General features: G+C 41.4%; 1 protein-coding gene across 1 annotated transcript in view; it reads left to right on the top strand.

Annotated features, from left to right (window-relative positions):
• PDXK (pyridoxal kinase) overlaps positions 1–13,164 on the top strand; it is an 83,723-nt gene that overhangs the window by 59,886 nt on the left and 10,673 nt on the right. The window contains exons 5-10 of the mRNA XM_048865158.2: positions 2,763–2,809; positions 5,172–5,257; positions 6,114–6,159; positions 10,236–10,347; positions 11,388–11,524; positions 12,282–12,348. Coding sequence (XP_048721115.1) covers positions 2,763–2,809; positions 5,172–5,257; positions 6,114–6,159; positions 10,236–10,347; positions 11,388–11,524; positions 12,282–12,348 — 495 coding nt within the window. The remainder of the gene's footprint in view (positions 1–2,762; positions 2,810–5,171; positions 5,258–6,113; positions 6,160–10,235; positions 10,348–11,387; positions 11,525–12,281; positions 12,349–13,164) is intronic.

The following is a 13,164-nucleotide window of genomic DNA, read 5'->3' as shown; positions in this document are numbered from 1 at the left end:
GCCTCATTCAGTCATAATACATTTGTAATGCCTACAAATCATAAGTAGCAGACAGTTCCTGTTGAAATAAATAAAAGCATCAGCGGTACAGTTTTAAAATTAACAACCTTCTATGAACACCACGAAATACATAATAATTCTGCTGACATTAAAACATTAAAAGACTGTCTATCCTGGAGTTCCAATTAAACCATGTTTAAATAGTTCATGATGGAAACAACATGCCTATATAGTATCAAATCTCCGCATAAATGTCTAATTGTGTTACAGTGGTTTTTGTGAACTGGTTTATATAGCCTAGAAGAGGGCCAGGCAGTACCATGGCTTTATAAAACCATTTTGTAACCTGATTAGTACTATATATACCAGGATTTGGAGCAGTCTACATAGCAGCTTCTACCATTTCAAGGCAACATGTTATAACGCGGTTGGGAAGACTGTCATTCTAACACTGTATTGACATGGTAAAAATTATTGTGTAAGCTGGCCTAAAGCCAGCACTATACAGCAAAGAACAATGTTTAAACATGGCTCTGGCTAATGTGATTTGAATCTGTCTTTTGTTAGACACCACAACTTAAATTTAGGCCCAGGATATATGCTTTACTTTTTTTTTAAAGCAAACTGGCTTTTTTATGTTTTTTAAAAAAAACGTATGAAACCTATATGAAGAGAAATATTTTTCATGAGCGATGGTGTTTTTTTTTTGTTTAAACCTTCATTGAAAATATTTCTCTGATATGTTATGAAGCTCCCAAGAGCTTTGTACTAGAGCATGAAATCAGAAAATAGACTATAAACAGAAACTAAAACCACCCAGTTCAGTTTTATAGAATTATAGGGTTAAAAGGGACCGCAAGGGTCATCTAGCCTAACTGCCAAGATGCAGCATTTCTTGTGTCTAAACCATTCAAGACAGATGGCTATCCAGCCTTCTTTTGAAAACCTCCAAAGACCTCCCTAGGCAGTCTGTTACATTGTCCTGCTGTTCTTACAGTTAGGAAGTTTTTCATGAGATTTAATCTACATCTGCTATGCTGTAATTTGAACCCATTGTCTCTTGTCCTGCCCTCCATAAGAGAGGGCGAGAATAACTTTTCTCCATCTTTTTTATGGCAGCCTTTCAAGTATTTGAAGACCACTATCATGTGTGTCCCCCCCCCCCCCATTCTCCTCTTTTCCAAACTAAACATACCCAGTTCCTTTAGCCTTTGCTCACATGGCTTGCATTCCATCCCTTTGGTCATCTTTGTCATTCACCTCTGGATCCTTTCCAGTTTCTCCACATCCTTTCTATACCCAATTTGGGTCACCGGACTCCAGCTGAGGCCTAACCAGAGCCAAGAAGAGCAATACTATCACCTTCCGGGACTTGCATGCTATGCCCCTATTAAAGGAACCAAAAATTGCATTTGCATTTCTGACTCATGTTGAGGTTGTGATCCACCACAGCTCCCAGATCCTTCTCAGCAGTGCTGCTGCCAAGCCAGTTATTCCCCATTCTGTATTTGTGCTTTTGGTTTTTCCTCCCTCAGTGTAGCACTTCACATTTGTCTTTGTTGAATTTCATTTTGTTGTCTATAACCCACTTCTCCAATTTATCAAGACCCCATTGAATTTTAGCTCTATCCTCCACAATGTTTGCAACCCTCCCTAGCTTTGTGTCATCTGCAAATTTGATCAGTATGCTTTCTATACCTACATCCAGATAATTAATAACAATGTTAAATAACAGTGGACCCAGAACAGATCCTTGTGGAACCCCACTTGAGACCTCCTTCCAATTTGACATTATTCCATCAATAGTTATTAGTTACTCATCATTTGCTGTTGTTTAACCAATTATGTATCCACTTAATGGTAGTTCATTGACCATCTGAAAGAAATATAAAAAGTGGGCAGCAAAATAGCAGGAAATAAACTTAATTTGTAGAATTCTTTCAGATTAATGAGTGACACTGGTGCTGGTAAGAGAGGTTAAGAACTTTATGTGGTGCCAAATGCCGAGGTTGTTTCTCTGAGATGTTCCCTTTGTCACCAATAGAAATTTGCCTGAGCAAGGACTGACTGAACATTGAATAAGAACCTTGGGATTTGTCCCATGATTTGTATCTTGACAGTGACTCTCTTAATACTGTGGACAGCATTGCTGTTCCAGAACACATCACCAGTTGCTGGACTATTGCCACTCTTATTTTGAAATTTAAGGTCACTCTGAATAGGCTATTAATGTGATTGATGATCCTGAGACTGCACCATAAATGTCTGTCTTAATCCTAATTTTATCATGATTGGTATGTGTCTACAAAATCTGCTCTGGAAGAAGAGTTTTCCTTCTTAATTAAAATAAAATAAGGCTTTTGTGTGACACAATCTATAAATATAAGCTCCTCCCCTTTTCTTCCCAGATTTCACTAATTTTTATTGCTCTGAACTGAGGCAGGGGTTCTCAGCATTTTCCATCTCACAACACTCCCTCCTCCACCTCTAACCAGGACATCCGGCCCCCAAAATTTAACAATATGGAGAGGGCAGAGTGGTCACAACCCTCTGATACCTGTTTTTGACATCCTCCTCCCACCCTTTCCCTTCGGGGATCACAAACTCCTGCTCCAATGTACTGCAAGAGTGGGTCAAATGACACAAGTTTATAAAATGACAGTATTGTACCATGTCTCCTACTGTTGGGTAAAAGTATATCTCCCCACAGGGACTACGCAGGGGTCCTCTGTTTCTAAGGTTGGTTTTATTTTCTGTTGCAGTGTGTGATCCAGTGATGGGTGACAAATGGAATGGAGAAGGCTCTATGGTTGGTAATTGTCTGCTTGAACCATATTTAGATTGACAAGCTGCTTATACCAGAACAAAGCTACCTTGTTCAAACTTGAGTCTGAATTCCAGTGTCGCATTTATAGAGCTCTTACTTTATTTCAATGAACTTAGTGTTTCTGAAGTGTGCTAGATGGATAGCCTTGGGAACGGTGGTCCCCTATCAACCCACAGAACAACTAGCATACGGACTGTCAGGGAAAAATTTCCTCCATGCCACTCAAAGTGCATTAGCCATCTATCATTGCGAAGGCCTCTCCGTTGACAATGCCAACAAAACTGCCAGTTGTGATTTGAACACCTGCCCACTAGCAACTAGTCTGGGGTGACTCATTTCACATAGATTTCCCAACAGCCATTAGCCAGAACTTTCCCCTCGGGGGGGACACATGGCTCTGCACGCTGTCCCTCTCTGTGGGCACCACCCCCTCAGCTCCCATTGGCCACAGTTCGCCATTCCTAGCCAATGGGAGTTGCAAGGGTGGTGCGCGCAGGCAGGAGCAGTGTGCGGAGACCCTTGCCCCCCCTCCCTGGGGCTACAGGGGTGTACTGGCCACTTCTGGGAGCAGTGTGGGGCCAGGTCAGGCAGGGAGTCTGCCTTAACAGGAGCCCCGCTGCACCACTGCAGATCAAGATCGACTGGGAAAGTCTCCAGGATTGACCAGTCGATCGTGATTGACCGGTTGGTGACCACTTGTTTAGGCTTTGTATAAATATGTAGTTTTAGCGTTTCCTTTGATTTTCTCCCTGCAGGGATAACTTCTGTTTGTCTTGCTCCTGGGGTTGTACTCTGGTACTAGCTTTACATGTCCCCAGGTTTTAAATACTGCCCTTCATGGGAAGCTGTTATGAATATAAACGATGGACATACTTGCTGCTTCATTCAACATGATGAACAGCATATCAGACAAGTGCAGCATCTGCAACTCCTTGATTAGGAGAACACACTAGTCTGTTTAGGTACAAAGTACCTCAAGGATAAACATGCTCCCAGCCTATGAGCCAGGCCCCTCTGGGACTGAGAAAGCTGAGTATTCCTCCTCCAGACAGCTTTGGCTCTTCCATCTTCATCCAGTTCTCACGGGGGGGACCTGTAGACCCCCAGAGAGAAAAGTCATTCTCCTTTCCCAGGCCATACTACAAGGCTGCTATAACTCTGAAAGTAAAGACTGCATCAAGATGGAAGAAGGGCTCCTTGAGCTCACACAGGAACTCCAGCTGCAGCATTTCATCTGGTACAGGCTTGCACTAGCTGTCTGGCACCAAGTGAAGAGTGAGTGCCCTCACGGGCCGCTCCGTAGTACTGTCTGAACTGACACACTCAACACCCGCTCCATTGGCTGATGCCGACCTCATACCGTCAGTAATTCCAGTGCTGACCGTGGCACTGATGCTGTTTGACCGCTTAACCTGAGGGGCTGGCGGCCTTTCCTCCCAACATCCCAATTGTGGACTTCTGTGGAACAGCAATGTGGTCATCTGCCGACACGTTTGCTAAGCACTATGCCGTCTGAATAGCTTCCGTTCTACAGTCCATTATTCAAGTAGATGCCAAACTCCCACCACCTGAAGGAGCAGTGCTTGGGAATCACCTGAAGCGCACAGCCACTCGGAGGGAAAAAAGGTTACGTCTCTGTCCAGTAACTATTGGAGATATGCACATACATATCCCATGACTCACCCTTCTTCCTTGCTCCTTCGGAGGCTAACGTTGCCAAGCTACCAGTGAGAAGGAACTGAAGGGAGGCTGGAGTTCCCTCACCCTTTATACCCTTGGTTGGCGGCACAAGGACACATGAGCTGGCATGAGCACTACCCCAACAGGACCGCTGACTAAAAGTCTCTGTGCCAAGCGTAGTGGGTGCACAAACAGCTACGGTGGAAGGTATATGTGCACAACACGTCTCAACGATAAATAGTCACTGTACAAAATAAAATGTAACAGTTGTAACTTTTTTTTGTGGGGGCGGGGGAAGTAGTTTTGAGCCAGGAATCTTTGGTGTCCCCTCCCAGCCCACATTAATGAAGTTATTCTTACAACAACCATGCCAGCTGGAGAACAATTCCTCATTTAACAGAGGCGAGAAAGTGAGACACGGAGAGGTTAAAGGACTCTTCCAAAGTCACAAAACAAGTCAGTTGCAAAGCTAGGAAGAGAAGCCAGGAGTTATGACTCCATTTATTGCTCTAAGTACTCCTGCAGGTTGGAAACTGAGTAGTCCACTAGGTTACAGAATGTATGTTAATGTATGGAAATCAAATTTAAATGAAGGAAAATTACCACTGTAACTACCACAGTAATTACTGGCAGAGTTCATTATCATTTTCCTATTGTTTTTCAGTATGTGCCAAAGGATCTTCTCCCAGTCTACAGGGACAAAGTTGTACCCATTGCAGATATAATAACTCCTAATCAGTTTGAGGCTGAGTAAGTACGCTTGGTAAATCTGGGGCTAAAAGAGGAACAAATGAACTCCGTTCCTCCCATTATATTCAGTAAATTGGCTTTTGTTTGTGTTTATGGGTTTTGTTACTGGTGTTTTTTTTTTTCTTTAATTGTTTTTAAATGGAGCTCCTTAGTAAATCTTGAAGATTGCTTGTTTAAAAAAATATTATTTGAATTTCACCTTTTTAAATAACTCCCAAAAATATCCCATTTTCTTAAACATCTCAATTTTATAGTTACTTTTAATGGACTGTGTCCAAAGGTCATTTCTGGAGCTTGCTGGAAAATATTTGTCCCCCGCCACCTTCCCAGTGCAAAAAAATAATTCTTTTTTTCAGTTTTTTATTTTTGTTTTGTTTTCCCCACAAATAGTCTGGCTGAAGACTGAAATAGTTGGCTTTGGAAATACCATAGCAATACCTCATGATTCCCTTCTCCCCCCTAGGCTGGGTTCCCTGATCAGTTTAAATCTCCCATGATGCATCATGGTCTTTCCTCTTTTACTGAGGGAGTCCCATGTCTTTGGTTCATCATGGGGGATGGAAATGTTTGTGATGCAGACAATTCACTGCAACATAACTTAGACCACCCATTGATTTCATGTACAGAGCTTTTTAAATTTTAGTCAGTTGCCAATAAGATAAGAAATTTCTATCTGTTGTATTCAAAGACACTAAAAGACAGTCTTGTACCACATGCTATTTAATATAGCCAATGGTTTGCTCAGGCCCTCTTGTAAACAAGATACCATATATTCAGAGATATAATCCTGGTGAGCAAAGCAAACAGTGATTGTCCATAGTATATATGCTTTTTAATCTTCTTTCTTGACTGCTAGGTTGCTCACTGGCAGAAAGATTCACACAGAAAAAGAAGCTTTAGAGGTACGTAGGTGTGTGTGTCCAGAGGTTTGCCTGCAATTTTGCAGTTTATAATTTGTGTCCTTAATGCTTGCATATTGCCTCCCATGTCACCTTCTCTGTAATGTCTCTGCAAAGCTGTAGTGATTCAGGTCACACTTCATGCACAGAAAACTTCTTATGGTTAGTGTTGGACTGTTGAAGGAAAGTCTTTTAAAAAGACTTAAATAAAACCAAAACAATGATATTAAATAGAGCACTGTGGACTTAATGCCACTGAGATGTAAGGATGGGGTGGGGGGTGAAGGAGCCCCCATATATTATAAATGATCACACTGCCAGTCATGGAGAAATGCACTAGTTAGGATGAAAACCATACTCTTCATTCAGATGACTGTTGTGGTGTGCTAGCTGCTCCCCCTGCTGCCAGGATGAGACTACTGTGATAGCAACACTGCAGGGCTAGCACAGCCAGCTTTCACTCTGCCACAGGGCTTGCTAGAGAGGAAAAAGTTACCAGCAAGCTCTGCGGTGCAGCAGGGAACAGCACTGAGGAAAGTGTGTGCAGGAAGGGTTGGGCTCAGGGTCCTATTCTGCTGTAGGTAGCTGCAGCTGGAAGGTTCTTAACTTTAACTTTTAGAGGGGCTGGGTGTCTGACTATCCAGAGAGCTGGTCAGCAGGATGGGGCTTGTGGTGCTCACCCCAGAAGTGCAGAGGACTAGCAGCCAGGCTGCAACTATGGTCTTCAGGCACTTCCAAATAGTAGGCACAGAGGAGCCTGAACCTTGTCCTGTGAAAGCTAGCATCATGATCTGACAATGCCAGAAGCTGCAGGTTTCACAAACATCCTGTTCTACAATAAGGATTTGTCCTTGTAGGGTTAAATCCTCTCGTTCTTACGCAAGCTGAACATATGCTGAAGTCTGCAGGGTTGGAACGTAAAGTGTAAAACTAGGGATTTGATGTAATGTTGACTTGAGGGGCTCAGTTCTATGTTCTAACACACACTTCCTTTTGGTGAATACAATTGACTCCTTCAGTAAAGGACTCTGGAATTATTTCTCCTGATTTGATTTTTCACCTTTTTTTAATGTTTTATCTGAAAATTGTATTCCAATGGTCATGCTAACACCCAGGATAGTAGTGAACCTACAGCAGCCATGATCTTTGCAGTTTTTCCTCCAGCAAAGCCATCTGAATGTCGCTTGCTGATTGTTTTGTTTTTTTCCCCAGTGGAAAGCAGCTCAAAAAATCTCAGCCATTTTTATTCCTGTTTTGCATCCCCCAGTGTGCCCTATCCAGGGAATACCCCTCATGTGACTCACCACTAATTATAACAGTGTCTTTGCTATTCTCATCAATGGAATCAAGAGCCTAAGTAGAGTGGAGTGGTTATGCTGTTAGTCATGCTTACAAGCCATTAGCTTTCAGTTTGTATGTTCCAGTCCCACACAAGAATGGTGATGATATGCTACTGAGTAACTGTTTTACAAATGAATTCTCTACCAAGCAGTGTGATTGCTGGATGTTAACCCTTATTTACTGATAAAAATCTTGTCTCCTCCAGGGAGGAGACAATGTGGTAATAAATGTACCTTACCCGTTTGAAGACTAGTTTCTTGTAGGATTTTCTTTTCCTTCTGGCCATGTTTTTCCTCAGCTGCCTGCAGCATACAGAGTCTGTTCCACATGATCTCATCTGCACAGCAAAGACCAAGGCTGGAATCCTGGCCCCACTCAAGTCAATGGGAATAAAGTCAAGAGCAGGGCCAGGGTTTTACCTCAAGTGCAGAGCAAGTAGAGCTGGTTGGGAATTTTTTGACAAATGTTTTGTTTTTTCATTAGAAAATGCCAATTAATCAAAAGAAACATTTTTGTGAAAAGTGTATTTTCATGAAAATTGAGTTGGAAAGGTTTCTCAGGTTGGTGGGGAGGGAAGAGAGTGACCCCCAAATACCTTGTGGTTAGGGCACCCTGTTTCAAATCAGGTAGAGTAGGGACTTGAACCTGGGTCTCCCACATGCTAAGTGAGTGCCTTAACCACATGGCAATTTGCTATTCTGGAAAGCGGAGCCGGAGTCTTATGTCTTTCCCCCAAGGCTCAAAGGCAGAATGAAAACAGGTTTTTGTTTTTTTGTTTTTTTTTTTTTTTGAAATCTTGAAACTTTTTCCAAAATGGAATTAATGTTATCTAGCTAGCTCTAATAGCAAGATCAATTGCAGCACTGTATAATGCCCTAACACAATTATACATGGTCTGGTGTTATTGTAGAGGTGAATAAATCATGCTAGAGTCTTAGATAAGCCTGCCTTGGCATGGCCATGCTACAGTCTTGTATTCACTTGTATTTGGAGGCTGGGCGATGGCTTAGGAACAGAATTCTCTCTTCTGCTCTAGAACACCAACCTGAATGTTTAACTGTGCTGGGTCTGCATAGTTGAGACTTCCTTTGTTGTGAAGATCTGGCCCTAAGCCAGGTCATTTATTCTTCAAAGACAGAAAAATCTTTGTTCTATTACTCTGCTACATCAATCAGATAAAGAGTTGCCCAAGTAGGGTGGAAACGGGACACCCATGCAGCTAGCAACGGTGTACTAACGATTGTTAGAAAACCATGGAGTGAACCATGTTATAACCTTGAATGAAAGCATTGCACAACGGATGCCTCATGGAAAATTATGAAGAGGGTTTCTATTAGAAACGGCTCTGCCACAGATACCATCCACTTGCTTTTCCTCTTTTAAAAGGCCATTTATAAACCAGTTCTCAGAATTACTATTCCATGGTGTCTGAATTGTTGAGCACAGTGAGAGATCACAGTATGTACTGGTCTGGTAACATCAGTAATGCCATTGACTGGTTCCTGAGCAGGGGCATCTATTCATAGGCTACAGCCAAGTCTCTGAGAGGCTTTTCAGGTTTTTTCACAATTTTTTAAGTTTTGATTGAGATAGTACAAGAATATTAGAAACCTTGGTGAAACATTTAATATGGAATGAAAATGGACTTGCCATTACCTCATAGATTCATTGCACTGGCAACAGTGGGTGGAGTTACTGATTTTGACCAACTCTGTGTGTGTTAGGAAGTTTGACAGTTGAGAAATAACTTTGAATAACTCAGACAAGAAAGGAAGGCGATACAGAATAATAATAGGAGAAGTAAGCCCTTATTATTCAGCTGTTCATGAGTCATAGCTAGGCTGAGAGGATTTCTTCTAGGGGAATTTATTTTTGTATCTGCTTTTTATGCTAAATCCAGTACTGAAGTCATCCTTTCTTTGTGTAAAAATCAAAATCACTTCCACACCAGCCAATTGTAGAGTCACAAATAGGGATTTGACTTCTTGTGAGAAATGGTAGAGGGGGGAATATACCTATAATGTTAGACATGTACACGTCCTCTGCAGATACACACATGCCTTTGAAACATACAGTACCTAGGTTCCAAAAGGAGAAGGAGATTGAGAAACATTTACATGATAAGCTCAGATAAATTCCCTTTATTTGAGGCTTATTAAATTTATTATTATTATTATTTATTATTATTCACTTTCTCTTAGCATGCTGGCTATATAAGCCATTCTATCCTTATAGTTCAGTGTTAATACCTCAGTTGCTGGAGAAGTTATCAGAATCCTATTAACTATTACAAGACACTAGCGCTCACACACGTATATGTGGATTCACTCTCCCCCATCTAATAAGATCTTAAATCACAGAACTTTTTGTGTGAGGGGAGCCCCACACCCCACATTATTAGACATTTTTTATTACTTATGGTTTCACTCTCCTCTTTGGAGGCCTGTACAGTTGAACTCATGGTATTGGACTGTATAGGAAGAGGATCTGAAAATAACACAGAGGCACTTAATATATTGTAATAAGTGCTTTAATGTTATAGATCTCTAAATCTAATGCTAATATTTTAAATTAGTTGTTTGAGGGGAAATTATTTAATCTTTATGAGGGTTGCAATGAAGTTTTTAAGTATTCCACAAAACTGTTCTTCAGCATTATTAATGGAGCTGTGCTCAGTGACTGCTACCATTTATCAGTAACACATAATGACCAGTTCTTGTTGTTTTGTGCATGGGAAGGTAATGGATATGCTTCATGCTATGGGACCAGAGACAGTGGTGATCACAAGCTCAGACCTACAGGGTTCTCTAGGAAGTGACTTCCTAATTGCGCTAGGGAGCCAAAGGAAAAGTAAGTCATGGTCTTGTTTTATCGAACAGCTCACTCCATTTGTTTCTGTTGCTGTAAAAATAAATCACTCCATGAAAACCGCCTGGAGTACATGGGAACAGCTCAATCATATGGATTCGGACACCTGCAGTGATGGTGGGGTGGGAAGATGGAAACTTAAGATGCTTGTCAGTGAAGAAGAAAAATTGCACTGTCTTCTTGACAAAATAGATTGTAAACAACCTGGACAGGAACAATTTGTTTCTTTCCTGAGCCTTTTTTCTCTCCACGTCTCCCCCACCTTCTGATAGCACCAAGCACTGTGTGTACGCTTGGTAAATTGGTGTTGAATGCTCTCATATTAAAGGAGTGCTGTTGAGCAGGATGGCGAATAATCCCACTTTCTTCTTTACCAGTGAGATGTAAGTGTAGAGATTACATGCTGGGCTGCCAAAAAAAAAACAGTTGGATTACTAATTAAGAAATACAAACCTGATCTAGAACCAATTGGTGTTCCTTGGCACCACCTAAAAATTCTAGTGTACTAAATGGACCATAAGCTGTTTTTTCGTTATTGTTGTAATCATGGGTCAGGTACAGACTGTGTTCTCCATTGTGGCCTGTGGCTGCCCTTACATTTAAAACCGAGGTGCAACCTAGAGATACTAAGTGTTCCAGCACATGATGCTTATCTTGGTGTGAGCAGCTTCCAGATTCACCATACTTACTGAACCAGCTGCCAATAGGTCAAGATGGAGAAATACATGCTGGGACCTGTGCATGCTGTGGCTTGGACTCCTTTATGGAAGATGATGGTGTTAGCTATCTCTTCCAAATTATGTGTAGCACTCACACTGCAGATGTGGCTCCCAAATGGGCAAAGTTTGGAGAAAAATAGTTTGAAAGAGCTTGTATATAGTTGCAAATTTTTAAAGATCTGCCTAAGGAACTACTGACTTAAAGTGTCAAGCACTACAGTAACTGCCTTTTAAATTTTAGTAAGTATTGTATTAATTGCAGGGAGAGGTTCTATTTCTTAACTGTGTATGTCTGCCTTCCAGCTAGAGCAGATGGCACCAAGGTGACCCAGAGAATTCGAATGGAGTCTCCTAAAGTGGATGCTGATTTCGTTGGAACTGGAGACTTGTTTGCTGCGATGCTCTTGGCCTGGACACACAAACATCCAAATAATCTTAAGGTGTGTGAGAGAGGTGTTGTTTTTTTTTTTCTGGCAGGAAACTGCTTTAATAAATGACTTCTTTCATTTTATTATTGTTAGTCCTCAGAATATAGATACAGAATGCTGGAGAGACAATATCCGGAATACAGAATAACATTTAGTCTCTAAGGTACCACAAGTCCTCCTTTTGTTTTTACTTCTTGCAAGAGTGTGAGCTATTCCCCTGACCAAATTTCAGCTCTGGGACACTTAACATTATACAAACTTAAAAATATCCCCTATAGATATAGTTCCCTCCCCACAAAAACCCACTCATTTTTGGTGATTGCATGTCAGTGATGGCTGATGAGGTCTTTCTCTGAACAGTCTGTAAAAGTATTTGGGGATTCTACCAAATCAAAGATACTCTATACATTAAAAATATTTGTTTTTTGTCCTTGGTTCATAACTGATTTTTACAGTAGTGGCGCTTGTTATCAGAATAAGTGTTTTGCACGCTGATTCTTTCTTACTTATTAATTTTGGAGACTGTGTCCTTAATTTGGATCCTTTTGCTCCTAGTTATTGCAAGATTCTACAGCTTTTTACACTATGCATTAAATTCAGCTGCCAACTTGTATGTGCCTTATAGAGTGGAGAAAAAACAACTCATTGACTCTTGTTACCCTTCGGGTCAATCAAGTTGGCCTCTGAACATTCTAGTCAAAAGCACTGCGACTAACTTGGGCGATTGGAATGTTGGTAAGCCTAAACATATATGTATATTTAATTTCAGGTGGCATGTGAAAAGACGGTATCTGCTATGCAGCATGTTCTGCAAAGGACCATCAAGTGTGCAAAGGGTAATCATTTTACACCCTGTTCCTGAATTTACTCTGTTCACATCCTCATTAAAACAAACATTCTAGAAAGTTGTTTTCAGCACTAAATGTTGCCTATTATTAGACTACACCCCCAAAACAGAATTTAGGGAATTCTAGCACCAGCGTGTTCACTGCTGTGTCCTCTAACTCTGTTCTAGATGACAGTGGTAAAAATGCGCTGGTGAGTCGACAGGTGCTGCATTTGAGGTGGGACTGCATTACTATTAGAACAAGAGTGAGAGAATTTGAGGAAAATGCTGAATGTAATGGACAAGGGAGCCTCACCTTTTTCCGATTTTGGATGCACCAGCTGCCTCAGTTACCCTTTTCTGTGTATGTTAGGCCTGGGATGGATTCCTCGACTATTAATGAGTGGTGAATTTCTGTCTTGTGATAGCTGAATAAATTATTCTTCAAACTGTCTTCTCTTGGGAAGGGGAATTAAAAACACCAGCTGGAAGCACATAAGTAATCTAGTTTGACTGTACTGCCATGCAGCCTGGTCCCTGTCACCTAGAATACAAGTTGCTGAACTCCCTCGAGTCCCAGTATGATCCAAAGAGGAGTTGAGGGCCCTCAGAACTGCTCAGGAGCAGTCTCTAAATTATGGTGGAGCTGCAGAAGTACCTGAGCTGGCGGATAGGGAAAACAATGTGCTGTATACCCTCTGGTGGAGGCAATGGGCAGTGGTAGCACAGTGGATGAGAAGAGGGGAAAAAAGTAATGATGGGGACAGGACAGAAACATATTCATTCTTTTTTTTTTCCTTGGGTGTGTGTTTGTTTATTATTGACA

Source organism: Caretta caretta, chromosome 1 (assembly GCF_965140235.1).
Source record: "Caretta caretta isolate rCarCar2 chromosome 1, rCarCar1.hap1, whole genome shotgun sequence".
Taxonomy (NCBI): domain Eukaryota; kingdom Metazoa; phylum Chordata; order Testudines; family Cheloniidae; genus Caretta; species Caretta caretta.
The sequence above is the reverse complement of the archived record's forward strand: the minus strand, read 5'-3'. Positions and strand labels throughout refer to the sequence as shown.